Genomic DNA, 23,332 nt, shown 5'->3' with positions numbered 1-23,332 from the left:
GCCAGATTCATTCTCCACCATCTTACACCCCAGCTTGGGTGGCTTCCCTACCAGCTCTGAGTAGCACAGCAGAGGAGTTGCCACAGCCTGTAGTCAAAGGTCAGAGGGACAGGGAACCTGCACTGTGATCTCGGGTAAAGGCAGGAGGAACAGGAGTTCAAGAGCACCCTCTGCTATGTAGCAAGTGTGGGGCCAGTCTGGGATACGTGACATCCTGCCCCCAAAAAGGGTGTGTGTGTGCGTGTGTGCGTGCGTGCGTGTGTGCGTGTGTGTGTAAGTAGGTAGCTCAGAATTTATGTGCTGCTCTTGCAGAAGATCAGAGTTTAGTTCCCATGACTCTTGTTAGGCAGCTCAGAACTGCCTATAATTCCAGCTCCAGGGAGTCCAACACCTTCTTTTTGCCTTGATAAGTACCTCCACACATGTGTATATACCCACACACACACATATTTTCAAATAAAAGTAAATCTTTTAAAAAGATGTTATATTTTGATTATGTCTATTTTTTCATGATTAAAGTTTTAAGACGAGAGAGAGAGAGAGAGAGAGAGAGAGAGAGAGAGAAAGAGAGAGAGAGAGCTCTGCTCATGCCTGTGAGACCCATGTATCCCTGGGATAGCACAGCCAGGCAGGGCTCAGGGTTTAGATTCTGGAGTGGAGCAGGGTAGGCTCAACCTCTTTCACAGCTCCCTACTGTCCGCTATGTCCCTGGAGGAGGGGGTACTGTCCTCTGCTCCCAGGCATCGAGCAGGCTTACTCTCCCTGTCTGTTCCTCTTCACCAGTTCCTGCCCACGCATGCTGACCCTTACCTAGCTCTTTGAACCCATTTGCTCTGAAGGTCAGAGTTGAATCCTGCATTGTCAGATAGTCTGCTAGTTGGGGTCTAGTGACTGGAGGTGGGACTCTGGGAAGACCTCACAGGTAACCAGAACCAGGCTTGACTGGGCCTATGTTCTGAGAGGCCTTCTTGAGGTCTGTGTCAACTAGCCAAACTACCCCAGAGATCTCAGTTGGGTCTCAAATGCTGCAAGGGTGCCAAAGCCTTTCTCCCATGGCGTGCACGGGGACACTACGGTAGGGAAGGGAATTTCCTTGCTAGGTACCATCTGCAGCACTTAGGATGCTCCCACTGTGTGCTCCCACTGTTTGTATAGCCCCATAGGGTGGAGGGTTAGTGTGGAGCTGTGAGAAGCCACACAGAGGATTTTGAGCGTATTGTGAAAGATGGGTGCACATGGGGCATTTGCAAGATATCTGTGCACGTTCACCACGGGTGGGTCTAGGTCTGGCAAGGGGTCAGTCACAGGACTCAGAGCAGAAAACCACACGCACTGTTGGATGAGGTAAAGCTTCTTACTCTGATCCCTAACTCATTATTAAGTGCCTAGCTCTTTACAGACGCTCCCTGCACCTCCCCCGCTCCAGGCTGCAGCAGCGCAGGCGCCAAGTCGAGCCGGAGCTCGGAGCGGAGGGCGGGCAGCCGCGCTCCGGGCCGGGGTCCCGAGGGAGCAGGTGAGCGACCCGCACCGCGCGGCCCCCACGGCCCTAGGCAAACACGCCGCCCAGCCGCGCTGCGCCAGCGCCCCCGCCTTCCCTGCTGGCAGTGCTGCCTTGCCACTGCTGGCATCCCCCTCCTCCCTCTGCCTGGCATCCCTTCTCTTCCCTGCCTGGCATCCCTCCTTCTGCTCCCTGGCATCCCTCCTCCCCTTTGCCTGGCATCCCTCTTCCTCCTGCCTGGCATTCCTTTCCCTCTCTCTGCCTGGCATTCCTTTCCCTCCCTCTACCTGGCATCCCTCCTCCCTCTTCCTGGCATCCCTCCTCCCCACCTGGCATCCTTCCCTTTGCCTGGCATCCCCTTCCTCTACCCACCTGTCATTTCCCTGCTTTCCCTTGCTTGGCATCTTCCCTTTACCTGGCCAGTCCCCTCCTCCCTATCTGGCATCCTCCTTCCTTGCTGTCATGATCTCTCTTTCCTGGTGTTTCCCACCCTCTGCCTGGCACTCTCACTGACCTAGAACCTCTGTCTCTTACCCCTTCTAGCCGACTCCATTCAGCCCCATCTTTGACACCTCATCCCTACCTAGAACCCTGTCTTCTCACCCCTACTTTGTACCTTCCCACCCTCCTTCCACCTGCATCCCCTCCCCCTGCCCTTGTCTGGCACCCTGCTGCCTGGCACCTTCCCTTCCCTGTCTGGCACCACCCTCCTTCCCACTGCCTGGCACCTCCCTCTTGCCTAGCACTTTATCCACCTGCTCCTCCTGGCAGCCTTCTCCCACTTGCCATATCTGGCATCCTCTCCCTCCTTCCCTACCTGGCACCTTCCTTCCTGCCCACTGCCTGGCATCTTCACAGACTCCACTTGCTACCCTCCTCCATGGACAGTCCTCTCCCATTCAAGTTATCTCTCTGTCCTCACGGCCTACGGACTCCTGTCCCCGGCCTCAGACGTTGGCCCCTTTCCTGTTCACGCACATCTACCTCAGACCCTCTTGGCTCTCCTGTCACACGCCCCGCATCTCACCTCGGCATCCTAAGCTGGGTCCCACTCCATCTTCCACGCTTGGCTCTGCCCGTAGGCTATGCATGTTCCTGGACCAGAGCACTCTCAAACCTGTCCTCCCTTCCCACCCCACGGCACTGTATGCTCTTGCTCCAAGCCTGAGGCCTTTCTGCTCTTCCCAGGAGGGAAAGGCCACTGGACCTGGGGTGAACCCAGAAGGCAGTACATACAGGAGAGCCGGAGCCGTTGTTGATTTCCTGCAGGTGACCACCTACCTGCCCATTCTGGGGCTACCTTTGATGCTAGGTGTAATCCTGATCAGAAGGTCTCTTTTAGCCTCAAAGCTCTGTTCACACCCCTAAGACCTGGTGGGCACAGGTCCCCGCCTGGGGTCTCAGCTCTTGGCTGAAGTTCTCTGTTCATCCATCTGCATCAGGCACACACAGTTCCTACTTATGCTCTTCCTTGAGTTCCCTGACCTTGGGTTGGCTTGTGCTGGCCCCAGGATGTGGCCCCTTCTGCACAATTTCCCATATTCTTCCTCAAACCGCCTGACTTCCTTTGAAAGGAGGCCTGGAACCTAGCCTCCCTCCAAGGCCCTTTGGAGCCTGCCCTAGGGGCTCAGGGCCCAGGCCACGCCTTCCACAGCCCTCTCCTTTCAGATCCTCCTCAGCATGGCCCTTGGTGCTACAGGCGTGGCAGGCTCTGGGCTGGGGCACCAAAGGGGCACTGGATGACTGCCCAGTTGCAGGACCCTGCCATCTATGACTCCAGGTCTTCAGCACCTACCCACCGTGGTACAGGTAGGTGTTTCCTTCTCTGCCAGCCTAGGAGCAGGAGCTTTGGCCGGCCGAAGTCTGCCAGCTCTAGGCTCTGGCCATGCCTTGCTCCCCGCCCCCAGCGCTCTTCCGGCTTCCCCACTGGTCCCAAGTGTCAGCTTGGGGCACTCTCCTGAACCTAACCTGATGATACCTGTCATTTAGTGCCTTCCGCCACATCTGTGCTACCTCTTATAAGTGTCCCCTCATCTCCCTAGGAGTCCCTAGGCCATGCCTCTCAAAGCCACTCTGATCCAGGAATAAGTTAATCTGAAGCCAAGCTCATATGAAAAGGGTTTATGGATCTGATTTCTTCTGACTCCTCACTATTCACAGACCCCTGGATGCATGACATCTCTCTGGTCACACAAACACCACCCAGTGATCCCATGCTTCCCTCTCCCCAATGAACCCTATTATCTGGGAGGAATCTGCAGGTCCCTGACACATCTTTGGCTCAGCAAATTACACACAGGCTAAACAGACTTCTCAAAGCCCCACAGAGGCCCCAGGTGGGTTTGTTCACAAGGGAAAGGGGTGCTGGTGGCTCTTCTCCACCTCCATGCAGGCTTCAAGCTTGGATGTACTGTCATGCTGCTACACAGGAGCTGGACCATCCTTTCCCATAGAAGAGGAACGTGGCTTTGGGAAGTTTTCACACCAGTTCCAGCTTGTCTAGAGGGACATGCTAGGGTGTAGGAGAGAAAGGCCACTTTTCAAGAACCTTGCTGGATATGGGAAGGGACTGAGAGAAATGCCACAGGTGGTGTGGACCTCTGAGGAAGGGGACCTCAGGAGAGCCCTGAATAGATGCAAATTGAAGTGGTTCTTGGAAGATAGTGCTTCAGAAGGCCTCACACTGGGAGCATATGTAGGCAGTGAGGCCTCTCTCAGCCCCTACTTCCTCGGTGTGGAGTAAGAGGAAGCCCTGGGCCAGTTGCTGTTCCTAACAGTCTTACATCTACCTCCAACACACACACACACACACACACACACAACTGGGCTCAGCTCAGGGGAAAACGGTCTAGGGCTTTGCCTGCTGAGTTAGTCCAGCCTGCCTCAGAGTGGAAGAGCCACATGGTAGCTATGAGCAACTCACCTGGTACCCATAGCCCTGAAATGGGCATGCATGGTATGGGCATGCCCAGTCCCACACTGGGAGTCTCAGACTTCAGCTACCCTTTGGAAAGTCAGGACTCCTACCTCCTTCCTTACAGCCTCGCCAGCCCCTTCGGTGACAAGGGACCTCCTCCTAAGTCTGTGAGGACTGTTATAGCAAAGATTCCCAAAGCAAATAGGTTTGCAGGTGGATCCCACAGTCCCGTCCTGGAGCAAACTCAGGCTCCACATCTGAAAGTTCTAGTTAGTCAGAGGAGACTGCACTGAAGGTTGGGGGTGGGGAGGACACTGCTGAGATCTTTTGCAGGTACACAGAAGTTGTCCCTCCTGTGATAAGCTTCATTAAGCACAGCTCATTTGGGGTGTACTGAATTAAGCCTCCAGGGGCTCTCAGCAGCCACAGGTAGCTACCTGAAGGACATGTTCTCACTGTAGGGTTGAGCAGTGGAGGGAGAAGGAAGCTGAGAGGACTGGGGCTTGGGGCAGTGATAACTGGACCCTGGGTCACTAGATGATTCCCGGGGAGCGAAAAGCTCCAGCATACTCACACCCCACCCCCACCTGCCAGAAATGAGTTAGCAAAGTATGGGGCTTGTTTGGTATTTGGTTTGAGAGTCACATGAACGTGAAACCAACCGTACGTGTCTTGGTGGCAGGCTTTTGCTGACCAGGGCACGGATACAGGCATTTGGATGCTCACAAGCCCCTCTGTGTCTCATTGGTGGGGTATACAGTGGATGGGTATGCAGCTGCTGCAGGCCGCCGGCCCCCAAGGACTTGGTGTGTCATTGCAAGTGTTAGTGAGATTTAAGTGGCAAAGGCAATGAGTTGAATGTGTCACTGGGATGTGGGCTCAGGGCTTTGGTAGGATTCTGAAGTCTCAGGAACAAACACAGGAGCTAACCTGAGACTCCTTTTTGCCTGCTGCTGGTAGACACAGTCTAGAAACATCTTCTAGGGACTGTGGCTCTTGTCCCCAATACCCTTTGGTGGTGAGTGATATGGGAACCCTGGGAAACTCACAAGGGACCTCCCGGGAGAGCTGCTGCTCACTTGAGCTGTGTTACCATTTGGTATAATACACACTCTGTTTCCTTCTTGTTCCTTCTTACCCAGCTGTGAAACCAGTTTCCGTGTGCCCTAGACTTACTTCTGGGGAATTTGAGAATGTGCCTCCCAAGCATGGTTCTGCACATGCCTTTACTGGAATTTACAAACTTGGATCGACTCCCATTTGCCCCATTTCTCCAGACTCAAGAACATTCTGGGGCCCGGAGGGAGGAACAGTGTGCTCCCAGGGAGGGGAGGGAAGCAGAGAGAAGGTGCCACAGGCAGATGCACTTTCACTCCCCTGTGTTCCAGTCGGGGTGCTTGCAAAATCAATGATGCAGGGAACACTGGGACTGAGGGTGAATGGAGAGGGAAATGCCTTGTGGCCTAGGGTGAAGTTAGTGTAAGCATAAACCCGTTCAGGTCTGTGAACCTGCTCATCCTTCCTTAAGCTAAAACCCAACGACTTGATCACGTCACTGTTATTCTGGCCTGTCTCTTGTTGGGTTATATAATGAACATAGTGTAACAAAGCTGAGCAGCCTCCAACAGTGTCCTAGCAGTTTTCCCGGGCTGGGGTACGGACAGGGTGTCATGCTCTCTGGCCAGATAGTTCTTTATGCAGCATGCCTAACCTGAAGATAAAATTTAGGGTGACTAAGGGCTAGAGAGATGCCTCAGAGGGTAAGAACACTTGTTGCATTTGCAGAGGACCCAGGTTCGGTTCTGGGACTCCAGTTCTAAGAGATCCACTGCCTTCTTCTGACCTCCACCTGCACTAGGCATGCATGTGGTGCGTGTGTGTGTGTGTGTGTGTGTGTGTGTATACACATGCAGGCAGGCAAAAACTGTGTACAACATTAGAATCAAATCATTTGTTTTAATTTAGAGCAACTAGCAGAAGAGATTGCTACTTTCAAGAAGTAATTGCTATGCTAATATTTGTGAGTATATATTAATATTGTGATACAATGTATCTGATACACATTGTGCAGAGGAAAGCTAGTCTAAAGCTGGCTCCAGTGTCACAGCCTCCTGGTTGGAGTGGGACAGTGTTATAGAGAATAAAGGATATCAAGTGTCTAGAAGATAAGTTGAGGCACAAGGAGGACCAAGCAGTCACACTCCTTCCCTATAGAACCCAAACCCTCTAAGACTCACTAACTGAGAGAAGCTAGACCAATGGAGGAGGCCGGACGAGTGTGGAAGGCCACCTTTCCCTGATTGAGACTCAGGTCCCGGGAGCATGGAAACAGGAACAAATGACCTGTCCTCTATGGGTTCCTCAAAAGAGCATGACTGGCCGTGTGGAAAAGCTGCCCTGATATCCCCCTGATGACCTTGCCAGTGAGCCTTCGCCCTCCTTATCAGATAGGGAAGAGAGGTGGAGAGAAGGGTGGACCTGTTAATCCAGGGTCATCTCCTGAGGTGCAGAATGGAAATTCCCTTGTATATCAGTGATATCAGTATTTAAGTCCAGTCCTGGGAATGACCTTTGCCACACCATCCCCCTCCTTATCTGTCCTTCAGGACAACCACCCTGCTCTTTTATTGGCTTTATTTTTTTTTAGATTTATTTATTTTTATGTGTATGACTGTTTAGCTTGTATGTATGTATGTATGTATGCATGCATGCATGCGTATATATAAGTATGTGCACTCTGTGCATGCCTGGTACACACAGAGACCAAAGAGTTCATTGGAGCCCCAGGAACTGGAGTTATAGATGGTTGTGAACCTGGACACTGTGAACCCAGATCTTCTGCAAGAGCAAGAGTGATAACTGCCGAGCCGTCTCTCTAGTCCCCTTTACTGGCTTCTATTTTCCACTTATCTCCCCATTCCATCTACTTCTTTCTTCCCCTTGAGACAGGGTCTCATACAGCCCAGGATGACCTCAGATTTGCACTCCTTGCTATTCCCTTTGCCTCCATGGCCTTCCTCGATCCCCTGCCCTGGTCAATTGTATTCAGTCACATGTCACTCCGAGAGAGACTTACTCCCATCGCGGATCAGAAGTTATGCCCCACTTAAGTCTCATAGCACCTGCTAAAATTTAACTGTAGTGTTCCTTAAAGATACGATCTACAGTGCGCATTTGCCATGTTTTTTTTCCCCTCCAGTTTCCCCTGTAACCCACACTTTATCACCATCCTGGTCTCACCCAGACTCTTCTGAAAAAAAAAAAAACAACAAAGGCTGGGGGGGCTGGGGGTGCGGCTCAGCGCAGAGCTCGCCCTTAGCTTGGGTATTTCCTGCATAGTAGGGAAAGTGTCCCTGGCATGAGGAGCCGATGAGTGGGACGGTGGCCGGGGAGGCTGAGGAGCCTTTACTCGGGACTGAGGTCCCTCTGGGTACAGCTGGCCTCACAGTGGCTCTGCCACCCCACTGCCCATTCATGTGCTCTTGTCCCTAACAACTGGCCTGCCTCCTGCAGCTCCCCTGTCAGATTGGCTCTCCACAGGCAGGCTCATTCCATGTTCAAGTGTTGCTATGGGGATGGGAGAGCTTCCCTCCCTCTGACTGGTCTGGACCTCCAGGGTCGCAGAGACCGATCTTTTCTGTCCCCAACCCCTGCTGGGGCTGCTCTCTGACACACCCTGTCCCCTCTGAGGAACAATTGGTTCTGGCCTTCTGGAGAGGCCCCTGAGGGCTGGACAGACTTGTGGTGGGAGACCAGTGGCTGCTTCCTGAGCCGGGCATGGTGATGCACACCTTCAGCCCATACTCAGGGAGCTGAGGCAGGAGGATTGTCTTGAGTGCAGGCTAGCAGGTACTACATAGTTAAACACACACACACACGATGGGGATGGGTGTCGGGCGTTAGTTCTTCAAACGCGAGTATCCTGTCTGCAGAATTGATCACAAAGCCTTCCTTTTGTAAAGAATCAATGCATATGAGTGCAGAATACTCTGCATGGAACTAGAGCTGGGAGCACCCCTGGTAACCACGTGGCTTAGAATAAATATTCTGCCCTGCCTTCTGCAGGTGTCATCTGTAAGCCCTGGAGCACCAGCTCCCTTGGCTCCAGGTCCCAACATCTGTCCAGGGGCTCTTCACTGCACCACTGCTCAGCTTGGCCTCCTGTGCTATACCCTGAACTCACTCAGGGATTGAGCTTAGTTTAGTCTATCTTTTTAACCAATACCTCCCGTTCTATTCGGTCTGCATATTGCAGAGGACTCCTTTATTGCCTTCCACAGAGGTTTTCTTTGTCTTATTTGTGCTCCTAGGAATTGGAGCCGGAGTCTTGAGTATACAACAGACAAGTGCTCCACCACAGAGTCCCATCCTTAGTCCCCAAGTGATTTTTCTTCTAACTTACCCCAGTCTTGCCGGGAACATCACTGTGATCTTTTTGGCTCTCTCTTGCCTCAGTGTCCCTTCTTTACCATGCCCTACTAGGTGTCTTAATTCAGAAGAAAATGCCTAGATGCCTTTTTTGAACCGGTTTCGTGTCGCCTAAGCTGGCCTCAACTTGATGTGTAGCTGAGGATGGCGTTGAACTTCGGATGTGCCAGCCTCCACCTCCCAAATGCTGGTATTACAGTCACGCTTCACGTGGTTCTCAGTTTGAAACCAGAGCCTTGTGCATGTTGGGCAAGCACTCTACCAACTAAGTTACAGCCCCAGGCACCTGAGACACCTGAAGGTGGCCCCTCCACGGGGACATTGGCCCAGCTTTTGAGATACCCCAGCCCCTGCCTGCTTCCCAGCAGCACTCAGACCCTGGGAGCAGGGCACCCAGGCACCTGCAGGAAGGAGAGCTAGCAGGTGGGTGGGCAGCTTGAGTGGGTGCTTGACTTTCTTGGTGGCTTTAAAATTGTTTCCTGGTTTAATTGAATCTCAAAACACTGTGGTGTAAATGTGGTCAGAACTGCCGTCGCTTCTAGGACAATTACACCAAGGCTCAGAAATCTAAGTCATTTTCCCAGTGACCAGGACAAGAGTCCCAACTAGGGTGTCTCCACCACATCCGGCCCTCAGAGTCATGCTGCGCCCAAATCCTGCTGGTCTTCAAAAGGACAAACAGCTACCCTTTGTACAGCCCTTCTCCACCCCAGCCCTTCCCCCTTTTACAGCCTGAGACTCAAGGTCAAAGTTATTATTTATCATCTCGCACAAAGCCCACGCCACTCTCTTATATCATAGCTGGGCCCCTAGGGCATTTGGGTTGCAACTCCTAAAATAAGGACTGGGGAGGCAATATGGAGAGTTGAGAATATGTCCCTTGAGAGCGACCAGCCTGTCTGAGAGGGGAAGTTCTTCCTTGACTCCCTCTGGTTGCTTCCACAGGGATTGGTTGACTTTGGGGAGAGAGTCTGGAGACCTAACTTTTCCCATGAAATTTCCCAAATTTTAGAGGTGGCACCAAATAGAAGTGTTTAGGACACAGTCTGAGATCTGAAGAGATGGCTCATCAATTGAGAGTTGTTGCTACTCCATCGTGAGGACCTGACTCAGATCCCAGTACTCACATAACAAGCCAGGCATCCATGAGCTGCAATTCCAGCTCTGAGAGACAAAGACAGGAGGATCACTGGGTCTGTCTGGCTAGCTTCTGATCTAGCCAAGAAAAATTGAGTCCCAAGATCAGGGAGAGACCTTGCCTCAAAGGAATAGATGGATAGTGATAGAAGACTCCTGATGCCCCTTCTGATCTCTGTGTACATGCCTGCACACATATGCACACACGTTCACACAAGCAAAATGCTCATGCATACATACGTATATACAAAAATAAATATTTTTTGAAAGACATTGTGTGGCCAGAGCAACACACAGCCCTCCTCGCTCTGCCACCTGTCTTTTCTCCCTCAGCCCAGAACCCAAATTAGCTGTCTCAGTGGCAGCTATGAGACCTCCATCCAGAAATGCATGTTCATTTGGAAGTGGATGAGAAAGCATCTCTCAGGGTCTTTAGGAGAACTGGATGAATGCAATGGTGTGCGGGCAGCTATGTAACCACTGGCCCTAAATGGGGAAGGGGGTTGGTGAGCTTGCTCTGTGTCCTTTGCTGGTTACAGTGGCATAAGAAGTCCCACTGGAGCTGAGATAAGACTCAAGCATGACATTGGCTGGATGTTGCTATTATCAACACATTTGAAAGCATTAAGGTGATTGGGCACGGTGGCACACACCTATAATTCTATTTGGGGAGGCTAAAGCAAGAAGATCAAGAGTTCAAGACTAGCTCCCAGTGCCCTGGAGGCACAGGCATGCAGATCTCTGTTAGTTCCAGGCTAACCTGGTCTACATAGTGAGTCCCAGGCTAGGGCTACACAGAGTGACCCTGTCTAAAAAGGAAGGAAGGAAGAAAGGAAAGAAGGAAGAAAAGAAGGAAGGAAAAAAAGAAGGAAGGAAGGAAAGAAAGAGTTCAAGGTTAGTCTGGACTCAAAATAAGACCCTGTTTAAATCACGTTTATATTTTTAAAAAAATTGAAAATGAAGCCCGGTAGTCTATAAAGAGGCTTTTTCCAACTTCTGTTCCTTTTTAATACTAAGTGTAGAGATTTAGATGAGCAAAGATTTGGATGAAGATGGATGACCACATCCCTAGACTTCTGCATGTCACCCAGATGATGACTGTTAGCTATAAGTCCTGGAACCCAGAGGCTCCCAGCCAGTTGAGCAACGAGCTGATTCTCCCAGATACATACTGGCAGGAATAAACACCGTTTCTGTCTCTGAGCATGAGGGGCTGCTTCACAAGCATGGAGTGGACATGTGTTTGGGCACAATGGAAGGAGAAAAGGTGGGAGGTTTCAAGGCACATGGGGTTGTGGGATACGTGAGTACCAAGCATGACCCCATGACCTGAAGACAGTGTTCTCGTACCATCTCCTGTTCTTCTGCTCTTCACACTGACCCAGGCAAGGTGATAGTATACCCATTTTCACACGGAGGAAATCGAGACTTGGAGAGATTCATGTGGCTCCACACATCTGTGGAATACTCGGATTCAGTATGTATGTTGAGGCGCTGGCATGGGATGCACTACTAACTAGAATGCACGTGTCTAAGGTGTCACGTTCAATGGTTCCAGGTCAGGGTCACAAATGGCCTGGCGGTATGTCTCAGGGGCCAGCCACGGGCGCGCCAAAGGACGGTATGTGTCAACTAGTGTGCCACGCCTGCTGGGCCTGCACCAGACGGGCAGTCTGAGCGACAGACGTGACCGCAGACCACTTCTCCCTTTCCCTATTCACGCCCTTCTGTGCCCATTGTCCTGACCCATTTCCCTTTCCTCTAGCACACTGGACACAGTGGGTCAGGGCCTCTCCTGTGACCCGTGGTCTCTTTCTTTCTTTTAAATTATTTTAGTTTATTTACATTGATGTTTTAGTTGCATGCATGTCTGTGTGAGGGTGTTAGGTCTCCTGGAACTGGAGTTAGACAGGCGTAAGCTGCCATGAGAATTGAACCCAGATCCCTTGGAAGAGCAACCAGCGCTCTTCGCTGCCGCGTCATCTCTTCAGCCCCATTGAGTCCCTTTCTAAGATTACATTCTGATGTAGTGGACATGCCCAGAATTAGGGGTCCACCATTCAGCCCACACAGGGGCGGGAACTGCAATAGCTACCTTTAGTATGTGGGACTGAGTCCTCAGAAAGATGACCTTGAGGTGGCTGGTACCTTTGGGAGGTGACTAGGGCTCAAATCTCTGGGAACCAAAGTACTGAGGGACAAGTGGGCACACGGCTATTACTGAGGTGCTGGAGAATGAGACCCTGGCGGCCTGCCTGCTCCAGGCCTCCTCGTGTGGGAGCATGCAGAACCTCACGTGACACCAGTTACCCTGGAATTCAATGCTGTTCCTCCTGATGACCCCCAGCTCAGATACTGCAGTCAACCATGCTGCTGCCTCCAGCAGAGAAGGGGACACAGCTCCATTCTTGTCACCATTTACTCATGCCACCTCCTTGTCACAGGGGGCTGGGAGGGTTGGCTCACTGACAGCCACTTAGGGGGTGACGGTTTCATTGTTCGCTGGGCACTCCCACTGTTGCCAGCCCAGGCTGTCCCGGAAGATTCATTCATCCCTCACCCTCACACACCTTGGGCTTTGGGACAGGCTGCACAGGTATGCTCCTCCACCCCCCAAGGCTGGAGCTGATATCTGCTCCTCTCTATGCAGGAACCAAATTTGCCTTCAGGAGAGTTGACTTTCCACCCCAAAGAGCTGCTCACGCACGCACGCACGCGCAAAGGCTCTGAGGTAACAGCTGCTCAATGAGTTTGCAAACTGGGCAAGGAATTTAGATTTCGTTAGTGTGATAGAAACCATTGTCAGCTTAAAAATGATGGGCTGTGTTCTTAGTCACGCCTTCTAAAACATTGATCTGGCCATGGTGTTGGAAACAATCTGAAGAGAGTTGGGGGTGAAGAGCTGGGTTCAGGGGAGAGATGGGGTGCCCAGACCAAGACTGATAGTAGGCAGATGATGCAGATGGGCTTGGAGGATCAGGAAGAGACAGAACCCTTACCCTCACCCCACAGTGGCTGTGAGGGTGGCCGAGAAGAGGACGCTAATGACAACAGAAAAACATGGGAAATGCTGGGTGCTGGGCCCTGGTGCTGGCCTGAGATAACTGGCCAGCTCGCCGCCTGGTGAGATAGCTAGAAGTGGGGGGGGGGGGGGGGAGAGACTGGACTTCCTGCAGATAGAACTTGAGAAACGGGCTCAGGGCTTCATGGGCTATGGGATGTTTGTGAGCTGCTGCAGAGGCCACTGGCAGCCCAGGTGGGGTGGCGCGGGGGGTGGGGTGGGGGGGGAGAGGCTGGCCGTGTGAATGCAGGGTAGGGACGCATTGCCTCTTGTCTCCAGCTCTCACTCGGGCTTGAAATTGCAGTTATAGCGTCAGCCTTGCTTGGTTTAAACATCAGTCCCTGCCCTCGGCTATTTCATGAAGCAGGGTCTCATGTAGCCCAGGCATAGAACTTGCCTTGTAACTGAGGTTAGCTTTGTACCCCTGATTTTCCTGCCTCTACCCTCTGAGGTTATTTGTTTTCTAATTGAATATTTGGGAGCTTCTTCACTCCCTCCTCCCACTCCTATCTGCCTATAGCCAGCCCCAGGCTGCCATACAGACTGGAAGCAGAGGCGGCCTATAGGCTCAGGTGGTACAATGCTTGTCTGCCTGGAACAAAGCCCCCAGATTCAAACAACAGCACAGCAGGAAACAGTTTTGATGGTGACTGCACACCTGTAATCCCAGCACTCAGGAGGTGGAGGTAGAAGCAGGAACATCAGAAGTTCAAGGTCCTTCTCAGCTGCTTGCTTGGGTTACCTGAAACAAACGAAAACAACCTAGAGGCAGGCTCCCTTCCTGACTCAGCAGATGCCCGTGTGTCAGCTGTAATTCTTCCTAGTTTAGTCTCTGGACACCTGCCATCTGTTCCCATACCATCATTCATAAGACCCTCCGCAAGACAAAGCCTGGGCCCCAAGGTGCCTCTCCCAAAAGGCTACCTCTCTGTGTGCCCCAGAACCATGACACTCTCTCACCCACACTTACCTCATCCCAGTGGGCCTTTCTTCACATCTAGTTCATGGTTCTGCACGGATGGCCCAAGATGGCTTCTGTGCCTCACCTACTTGGGTGGGGCAATCCCTGCTCCCACTGCAGAGTCTGAACGACTCCTGGAACTAAGCCCTCCACCCCATCTTGTCTATTCAAGGACTGCAGGGGTCCCCAGAGGCAGGGGGATGTGTTTCTCGTGGCATGGTCACTTACAGTGTGCAGAGTAGGGAGCTCTGAGTCCACAGGCCCAGAGTGTGCAGAGTAGGGAGCTCTGAGTCCACAGGCCCAGAGTGTGCAGAGTAGGGAGCTCTGAGTCCACAGGCCCAGAGTGTGCAGAGTAGGGAGCTCTGAGTCCACAGGCCCAGCTTTCTTCTATAGACGCCTCTGCTGCCAGCCCCAACTCAGAGCTCGGATAGTTGTCTTGTGGGTTTGCCTGAGATTCATGCCCAGGGCACACACTTCTGCGTGACTCCTGAGCGTTCCTCTCCTTCCTATAGCCCCTAGACACAGTCTCTCCTTAGGGTGTAGGATGTAGGCTTCCCATGTTGTGACCTATCTGCACACTGGTGTAGCTCTGGGCTGTTCTCCGCTGGGATATGTCCAACAGTTTGGGAAGAGTCCAACTCCCCAGGGATCCCAGAGCCTCGTGTAATTAGTCATTCTGAGTAATCGCCTGGCTATTTTCTAGGGGCCCTGGCCAATCTCTCACATGCTCCCTCCAGGGCGTTTGTGCAGCTTTCCCACTCCCCTCACCCCCCCCAACAGATGAAGGGCTCTGGGGGTCTTTTGCTGCCACTGTGCCCTAGCCCTGCAGGATGAGGTAAAGGCAGCCCAGGAGGACAGTGACACTGGGGGACTAAGAGGGTAGCCATGCGCGGGGGCCAAGCATTAGACCCCTCTGTAACCTCAGCCACGGTGAGTCAAGACAGGGCTCCCTGTGTTGCAGATAAGGAAAACGAGGCGCAAAGGTGTCAAAGAAGGCAGTGCTGAGCCAGATGTGATCCCAAGGCATGAGTGTAGTGCTGAGGTTCTCACCCTGGGGCAGCCCCTCCTTCCAGAGACAGGGGACAGTGTCTGACTGTGTTTTGATGATCACCCCCCCCCCAGAAAGAGGAGAAAGAGTCTGGTAGAAGATAATGTAGGACAGGGATGCTTCAAACGTCCCGCGGTGCATAGGAGAACCACCCCAGTAAGTCACTCTGGAGCAGGAAGTATAACTCAGTACTAAAAAGACCATGCTTGTCATCCTGTCCCAAATGCCAATGGTACCAAAGTGGAGAAAACATGTGTTACAGCCTCAGCTAACAAACACCATGTTACCTGCAGGGACTCTGCCCAGGGCAGTGGGTTAGGGCCATAGAGGATGGCAGGGCAGGGCAGGGCAGGGCAGGGCAGGGCAGGGCAGGGCAAGGCAGTGGGGCCAGATTGTCCAAGCCCTGTCCCTAGACAGTTGATTGCCAGATCAGAGTGGTCAAGGCAAGGGCCAGTTCTAGGAGAAAGGCCTGTTGCCTGCTACTGGCACTGGCTGCCACCAGTCTCAGAGAGAAGGGCACTCTGGGAAAACAGCTGCCAGTTACAAAGGTTTGCAAAAGTCAGGGGTGGGATACTAAGCTGGTCTGGGTCCTGAAGACAGGCCTAGCCTATTTCCTCCCTCTGCCCACAGGGAGGCTTCTTAGCTGCCACCAGAGCCTTTGCCCCAGGAACACATATTTCTGCTCACTCACAGACTGTACTGTTCGGAGATACACGGAGCTGGCAGAACCATCTTTGACTATGACATCCTTGGTCATGGGCCTGTCACACAGTCCCTATTGTTTTTCGACCCTATATCCTTTCACCAAGTTCCACAAGGCATGTGGGGAACCATGGCGATAGCTTATTTGGTAAAGTGTTTACAGTGCATGCATGAGGGCCTCAGATTGATCCCTAGTTCATGTAAAAAGCCTGGACATCATAGCATACACATCCCAGTGCTGGGGAGAGATAGGCCCCTTTCTGGGGCTTGCTAGCCGGCCAACTTAGACTAATCAGCAAGCTCCAGATGATTTTTCAAGAGATATATAGTTTCTGAGGAATGACATCTGAGGATGACTTCTGGCTTCCATGTGCATGCACACCTGAGTATACATATATACCCATGCACATGAACATACAGTATACATACACACTCACAGGGAGGGGAAGAAAGGGAGGGAGGGACAGAGAGAGCCCCACAGTCTATTCCACAAAGCCAGCCTCTTGCTGTACACACCACTTCTTGAGGGCCAGGGTAGAGCCTCTGAGTTTCCCAAGCTTCTGGTTTCCAAGTGGTGCCAGGAAGGCAGGATGGGCTGGTGAGCCCTGAGGACAATAAGCTTCTGAAGCATGGCAGCCTGAGGTGAGGGACAGGGAGCTGTATGACCCTGATCATTCATGCACATGCTTCCTTGTGATACACAAATAGATGCACATCTGGCCATGATCCAGAAAGAGCCACATAGCAAGGGGCTTGCTTGTTTCGAATTTAACCAAGAATTTTACGCAGGAGCTAAGGAGACCACCATAAGTACACTGACATTTATCTTAGACAACTTGGTGGTGACTCTTTGAAGATTTATATGTTGGAACTCAATGCACTTGAGTTTGGGGGTGGTGTTCAAGAAATAATTGAAAGTAAATCAGCTGTAATGCACAGGCTTCCAGGAGTCTTGACTTCCTTCACACATGCTTATGCACTCTCCCAGTGGGGGGTGGGTTGCATGGTGTGTTTTGTGGGCACGTATGTTTGTGCTGTGCTCTGGCTGTGAAAGTAACTGAATACACCTGTTGATGTGTGTGTGGCGGCAGAGATTGAAGTCAGGTGTCTTTCTGTTGTTCGCCACTTTATGTTTGAGACAGAGTCTCTCTGTGATTGTCTAGACTAGCTAGCCAGCTAGCTCAAGGGATCTGTCCATCTCTGCTTCCCGAATGCTGGGGTTACAAGCGTACTTCACTGGGCCCAGGATTTTATGCAAGTTCTGGGGATCTGAACCCAGATCTTTGTACTTGCATGGGGAACACTTCCTAATTAAGCCATCTCCCAGCCCTTTGGCGTCCTTCATTAACAAGGCAGGTGTGTGGGAAGGTGGGAATGCCAGTGTGCAACTCTGTGACTCCTGGACGGGTGTTCCTTCCACAGAAGATTCTGGGGAGGCAGCTAGAGATGAAGGGGAGACCCAAGGACCTCTATATCAGAGGTCAGATATGCATGCCCAGTTTGTAACCTCACAGTGACTTTGGTAAGTCACGTGGCTCTGAGAACACCATTGTCCTTATCTTTAGATTAGAAAGTCTCTAAGGCAGGCGCCTAAGGTGTCTGTGAGGACCAGGCAGGTTAATGTGTGTGAAAGTGTTTGGTCAACAGTGAAGGAGGTCTATGCAAATGGAAGATGTGTTGTTATTACTGAGATAACATTGGTTCAGATAGGAGCCTTACCCAGCAGGGAAGCAGGCTTCAGATCCCAGACTGACTGGAGTAGGCAGCTTCCTCTGCATCTTTGATTAGATGCAGCCTCTGCTAAGTCCAAGATACTTGAGAGTTATCAGCAAATAGGACAGATAAAAAGCCTTACCTTTTGGGAGACTGCACCCTAATAGGGTGGGGGAATAAAGGTGGGGAGAGAAGCATTAACATAACCAGGAGGAGGTTATGTAGACTAGGGGAGCTCTAAAGTAGTACTGGGGAAACTGAGCAGAGTAAAAGCAGTAAGGATCTTGGAGGGGAGAGGGAGGATGCAGGTTTCTTCTCATTATTTACTGGATTTATTTATAGCGGGTGGAAGTGTGCATGGGCCGTGGTGCACACGTGGAGATCGGAGCACAAGGTGCCTGAGTCAGTGTACGTCCTCCACTGAGGAACTCACAGCGTGGAAGCAAGCCCTCTACCCCTTGAGCTATATCTCTCCAGCTAGGTGCTACAGGCTTTTTTTTTATTTTGCTTGAGACAGGGTCTCACTACAAGCTGTGGCTGGCTCGGAACTCTCTGTGTAGATGAGGCTATCCAGAAACTCACAGATATCAAGGTGTGCACCTTCATGCCCAGCCTTAGGCTATAGTTTTCAGTAGTGGTACAGACTGTGTCCGGATGAGAACAGATCTCCAGGAGGTGAGAGCCCTGCAGGTGCTGGAGGAAAAGCACCCCATGTAGAAGGAGAGAGCCGGGGTGAAGCTGGAAAGTACCTAGCTTCCAAAGAGCCACAAGAGGCTGCAAGGAGAGAGTCAGGAGGCCAGAGCAGAGAGTGGGGGAGGGGGTAGAGGGGGCACTGCAGAACTTGGGTCTTACTGGAAATCAGATAGGGAACCTGGGGGGCCCAAGCCCCCACCATGTATCCCTTTTTGTGGTTTTGGTTTCTTTTAGCAACTGTGATTTTTACTGATGGGTGATAGCATCTTGTTCTTGGCTATCAGAACTTCACAACTAGAGATGCTGCAGCTGCAGGAGGCTTGGGCCTCCCTGTTCTGCCCATTCTTCCTATGCGTGGACACACATATGCAGCTTGGCTTGTTGAGTGCTTGCGTAGGGCACCCCTCTGACTGCAGTGTCAGGAATAGGCTGAGGCAGGGTGGGAAGCTGACCGCTTAGCGCTTGTGGTCTTGACCTAGGGGATAGCAGCAGAAAGGCGAGAAACTTGGATTTTGGAACCAGAGCCAGGGGAATTATCTTTTCAGTATGAGAGAAAGTTGGAATTTTAGGGTGGCTCAAGAACTGGGGACCTGGGCCACTGGAAGAGGGAAAGAGTGGAGAATGAGGTAGAACTTAATGAGGAATTAAGTTGGAGCTGCCTGTTAAAGAACTGAGTGGAAATGCTGAGTCAACAATTAGAATTAGCAGCCTAAGGGTTGGGAGAGAGTCCTGGGTTACAGGAAAACTTCAGAGGTCAACACCTGGTACCTAGTGAGAACGGACCTTCAGGAGGTGGTGGTCCCAGTCAGTGAGAGCTGACGAGGACTTTAGGGGCTGAGCTCTTCCTCTCATGGTTCCATACTGAGAGGGAACATGAGGAGCAGGACAGATGAGAAGCCTGAGGAAGGGCATCCTGGAGACAGGAGGAGACCAGAGGAGGAAGCAGTTTCCTTGGTCAGACACTGTAGCATGCTAAGCAAGACACAGCCTGGGGATGGTGGCATTGGACACCGTGGAGGCCACTGGTGTTCCTGACAGGGACACTCTCGGTGGGATGTCCACCCACCAGGATTTGAGTTCCAGAAGGAAAGATATCAAATGCAGATATGCTCTTGAGAAGTTTCACTGCAACTGCAAGAAGTAGGGTGGGGAGAGTCCAAAAAGGATGGGGAGACAATCCCGTTGTGTGCTGGCAGGAAGGGTTCGCTAGAGACTGAACGTTGATTGTAGGATGAGGGGGAAGATAGTCAAGGGGTATACTGAAGGAAGGTTAAAACGGTACACGTTCTGGAATAAAGTTGACCTGCAGTGTGGCATGGCAGCAAAGAATTGATTTAACATTCATGAGGCCCTGGGTTCAATTCCCATCATTCTGCATCTCCCTTGCATTTCCAGAGTTCAGCAGGGGACAGTGGGACACCAGATGGCATTCTGGCTAGAGATGAGGACAGGTGTTTCTCCCAAAGAGAACAGGGGCATTCCTAGGAACACAGTGTTAGAATTGAGGACATGAGCAAACCTCCAGGAAACCACGGGGCTTCTTCCTGAATCTCTGTCCTCAGCTTCTTAGCAATAAACACTGAGGACTCCACTAGCATCTGCAGACAGCTCAGTCAAGAAGTCTGGGACGTGAAGTGGTGGACTCCCTTAAAGCGGGGCATTTGGATACTATGTGAGGATTCAGAGGGTGAGAGAGGCTATGTGGGAATGATGGGCTGCCCCAGGGAAGGGGCCCAGAGTGCCTCCATTGGCTCCAAGCTCCAGAAGAGGAGAGGGGAAAGCTTGTAGCTTTGTGTGTCCAGGCCCAGCCTATTCCCCTCCCTACTGCAATTTGGTCCCAGAGTCTTGGAGTAGTCTCCTATCTAAGCCCTAGACTCCAGCCAAACCTGTGAGATGTTGCCCAAGGAGGAGGCATGGTGACTGTGTGTGACATGTCCTTTCTTCCCAGGGTACTATCTAGTTCAACTACTAATGCAGCCCTGCCTACAGGCAGAGCCACACTGGGGTGTGGTGGGCTAGCATCCTTCAAGACTGCTCAGAAACATGACCCCACACACCTGCCATATCCTCAGAGATGGGCACCCAGCCTGGGTGGCTCCTTTTAATTTTTTATTTTTCACGGAGCCTAAGCTATTCAGAGTGACCTGCTCCAAGAGACCACCTAATTAATGGAGGCCTTGAGGGGGATGAAAGAAAACTGGCTGTGAATCCAAAAAACGTGCCTTCCCTCTGGGCCAGCGGGATGCTCAGAGCCCCAGAGGCCGGCTCTGCGCTCCTTCTGCGACCAGCAGCCTCAGCTCCCCGATGTTTGCAGTTCATTGTGTGTGCGGTGTGTGTGGGGGTGGGAGGGGTGTCAAGGAGCATCCCATTAGACTGAACAGACCCACGCAGGCAGAGAGGAAGGAGGACCGTGCATTCAGCTAACCTTTATCATGTACCTGCCCACGGCACAGGACCCTGGGGACCCCACGGTAAGGTCTTTCCCTCGTGGCAGGGGGCCCATGGCACACCGTGGTGTTGAGGGCACAAGTGAGGTGTGGCAAGGGACAGAGAGTGGCTCTGGAGGAAAGGAAGGAGGGAGGCCGGGTGTCCCTGAGGACTTCACAGAGGAGTCGCTGACAGCAGCTCAGACCTCTCTAGGAGCAGCGCCCACCGGTTATGGAGCTGTGTCCCCACGAGTCTCTGCCCCTCCCTCCCCACCCTTCCCTCTTGTCTGCCTCAGTTCTTTTCTGTCTGGAGTCTTGGGATCCCTGAGCAAGAAAGGCCCTGGAATCCCTGGGTCAAGACTCTCCTGTTACTCCTGAGGAAGCAGGGGCGGGCAGATAACAGCAACTCATCCAAGGTCTCACAACTGTTTTGGTATCCTATTTTTTTTTCTTTGTTTTTTGTTCGCTCATACTTGCTGTGTGTGTGTGTGTGTGTGTATGTGTGTGTGTGTGCGCGCGTGTGTGTTTGTACACATGCAAAACACAGAAAGGCAAAGTTACACAGAGAGACAGCTCCTCTTAAGCAGTAGGCTGTGTGATGGGCACAGATGTGTCCTGACACTACCCGGGAGCACACAGCTGCTCAGGCAGGGGAGCCTCTGTGAGGGATCCCACAGAAGGATTGTATCTGCGTCTCAGGTGGGGTAGGAGTGAGGCTGTTGAGGTCTCAGAGGCCTTTCCTACCATTTCGAGGAACTGGGCCTGGCTCTAAGTTCTAGCCAGAGTTTCCAGGGGACTCGGATCTTAGTCACCAGACTCTGGGTCCCCTTACAAGTCCCAGGATTTAGTGACCTAAGGAGAAGGGTGTGGGGCTTGCTTAGATTAGGGATGGACCATGTCACAGGAATCAGAAGTCCTGGCCCTGAGAGCTCCAAAGAATCTCTCTTTACACTCTCCCCAATAAAATAGGGGTAATTGTATTCCTCTGAGGGAAGTTTTACTTCTGGGGTATAGGGAAAGCTGACAAGAGAAAGGGGTCTCTCTGGCAAGCAGCCCTTTCTCCCTTTTCTCGCCTTTGTTCCTCCCCCCCACTCCCTCCCTTCCTCTCCCAGCCAGCTTCCCTTCCCTTCTTCCAGCCCTCCATTCCCCCTTCCTCACCCCCTCCTCAACTCCCCCCTTCCTTGTCCCCAATCGGGACCTCCACAGAGGGAGGGAGCACAAGACTCTGGACTCAGGCTGTGTCTAGGTGGCCATCTTCCCGCAGAGAAGGAGTTAAGTCTCTTTCCCGCATCCCTCCTCCCTTCTCCGCCTCCCCTGGCCGCGGTGGAGTCCTGCAGCTGGGCCCTGGGCTGACCTTCACCGGGAGGGAGGCCGCAGCGCGCATGCTCGGGCTAGGGACCGGTGAGGGCGGAGGGAGGGCGGAGCAGGCCGGCGGCCCCGGGCCCCCAGAGCACCGGCTGCGGCCGCTGGCTCCGCACGGTTGGGGGCGAGGCGGCCGGGTCCGTCCCACGGGCCGCAGCGCAGCGCTCCCTGCGCGGGGAGCGGCGCTTTGCCATTTGGTGCTGGTCGTGCTTCTGCGAGGAAAGGAGAGATGGGGGGACGACAGGGGGGACTCCGGCTCCGGGCAGCCTCGCAGGCCGCCCTCCCCTTGCCCCAGACACGCTCTAGGCCTGCCCGGGTGTGGCCTGCGCCCTGTCGGGTTGGAAGAAGTCCGGGCTCTCCGCAGGCACTGTGGGCGGCATGTTGCTGCCCAGCGCCCTAGTGGCACTGAGCTGGTGGGGATCCTGGTCTTTGTGAGAAGGGCTTTCTGACCAAGAACCCCCCTACACACACTGCTAGAAGAGCATGCTAATGTGTCTGCTCGCTTGTGAACCCAGCGTCTCGGTGGGGAGGTCAAGGTGTGCCTGTGTGTGCACAGCCCTGTGGCTCCTTGACCCTGTGGCGGTTTGTCATATATGTGCCCCTAGGTGTGTGTTTGGGGTTGTGTACACATAGCTGCCATCTGTGCAGTATAATGATACCCCTAAAGGGATGGTTTGGACCTGACTGATGCTCTCCTGCTCCTTAGGACTGGTATTCACTCAGCCGTTGGTGAAACCACGTCCCACAGTCTCCTTTACCACCGAGACCACCCCTGTAATCTCTCTGCTCCCTCACAGATCTTGTGCCCCTCCCTCCTTTGGTCACCCCAGACCCCCAAAGCTGAGATGCCAGCCCAGCTACTATGTTTTTTTCTCAAGAAGTAGCCCTATAAGTTGAGGACACTCTGCTTTTCCTAAAGCCTAGCGGTATCTGCCCCACTCCCAGAGCCTCCAAGGACTGGGGTTTCCCAGTCCCTGCTAGAAGTAAAGGCAGAGGTAGCTGTGATGACTCAGATCTTCGGGTAAATGGCAGAGGCACCAACTGCATCACTGGCCTGTTGGGCTTCGCAGGTGCCCCCAACGTTTGGTGTTGTAGAGGACCTGTACCCAGGCCTGGGGGAGACAGGGACGCAAGGCCAGGCCCTGCCCTCAGGAGTCACAATCTCCTTGGGATACCAAACTCAACACACCTGAAGCCAAGAGTACATGAGGCATTAGTCCAGTTTCTGGACAAGATAGGTGATACTGGCCATTTGGAGAAGACCAGGATGTGTTCCCATGAGTGAGGCCAAGGAAGACTCCCTGCAGGAAGCAGGGTCTGACCTGAGCCTTAAAGGATGAGTGGGATGGGACAAGCGGAGGGCTAGTGGAGATATCACACAGTGGC

General features: G+C 52.6%; 1 protein-coding gene and 1 long non-coding RNA gene across 2 annotated transcripts in view; one reads left to right on the top strand and one right to left on the bottom strand.

The window, feature by feature from the left end:
- Positions 1-1,431: 1,431 nt before the first annotated feature.
- Positions 1,432-23,332, top strand: part of Smarcd3 (SWI/SNF related BAF chromatin remodeling complex subunit D3) — a 32,896-nt gene continuing 10,995 nt past the window's right edge. The window contains exons 1-2 of the mRNA XM_085691138.2: positions 1,432-1,513; positions 3,167-3,307. Coding sequence (XP_085547264.1) covers positions 3,269-3,307 — 39 coding nt within the window. The 5' untranslated portion in view covers positions 1,432-1,513; positions 3,167-3,268. The remainder of the gene's footprint in view (positions 1,514-3,166; positions 3,308-23,332) is intronic.
- LOC146894402 (uncharacterized) lies at positions 13,677-22,282 on the bottom strand. The gene is made up of 2 exons (XR_015002471.2): positions 21,939-22,282; positions 13,677-13,783 (listed from the first exon to the last, which is right to left on the bottom strand). It is a non-coding gene; the product is annotated as an uncharacterized LOC146894402 (long non-coding RNA).

Source organism: Myodes glareolus, chromosome 6 (assembly GCF_982192425.1).
Source record: "Myodes glareolus chromosome 6, mMyoGla1.1, whole genome shotgun sequence".
NCBI classification, from domain to species: domain Eukaryota; kingdom Metazoa; phylum Chordata; class Mammalia; order Rodentia; family Cricetidae; genus Myodes; species Myodes glareolus.
Note: the sequence above shows the minus strand (reverse complement) of the source record. Positions and strands in the feature narration are given on the sequence as shown.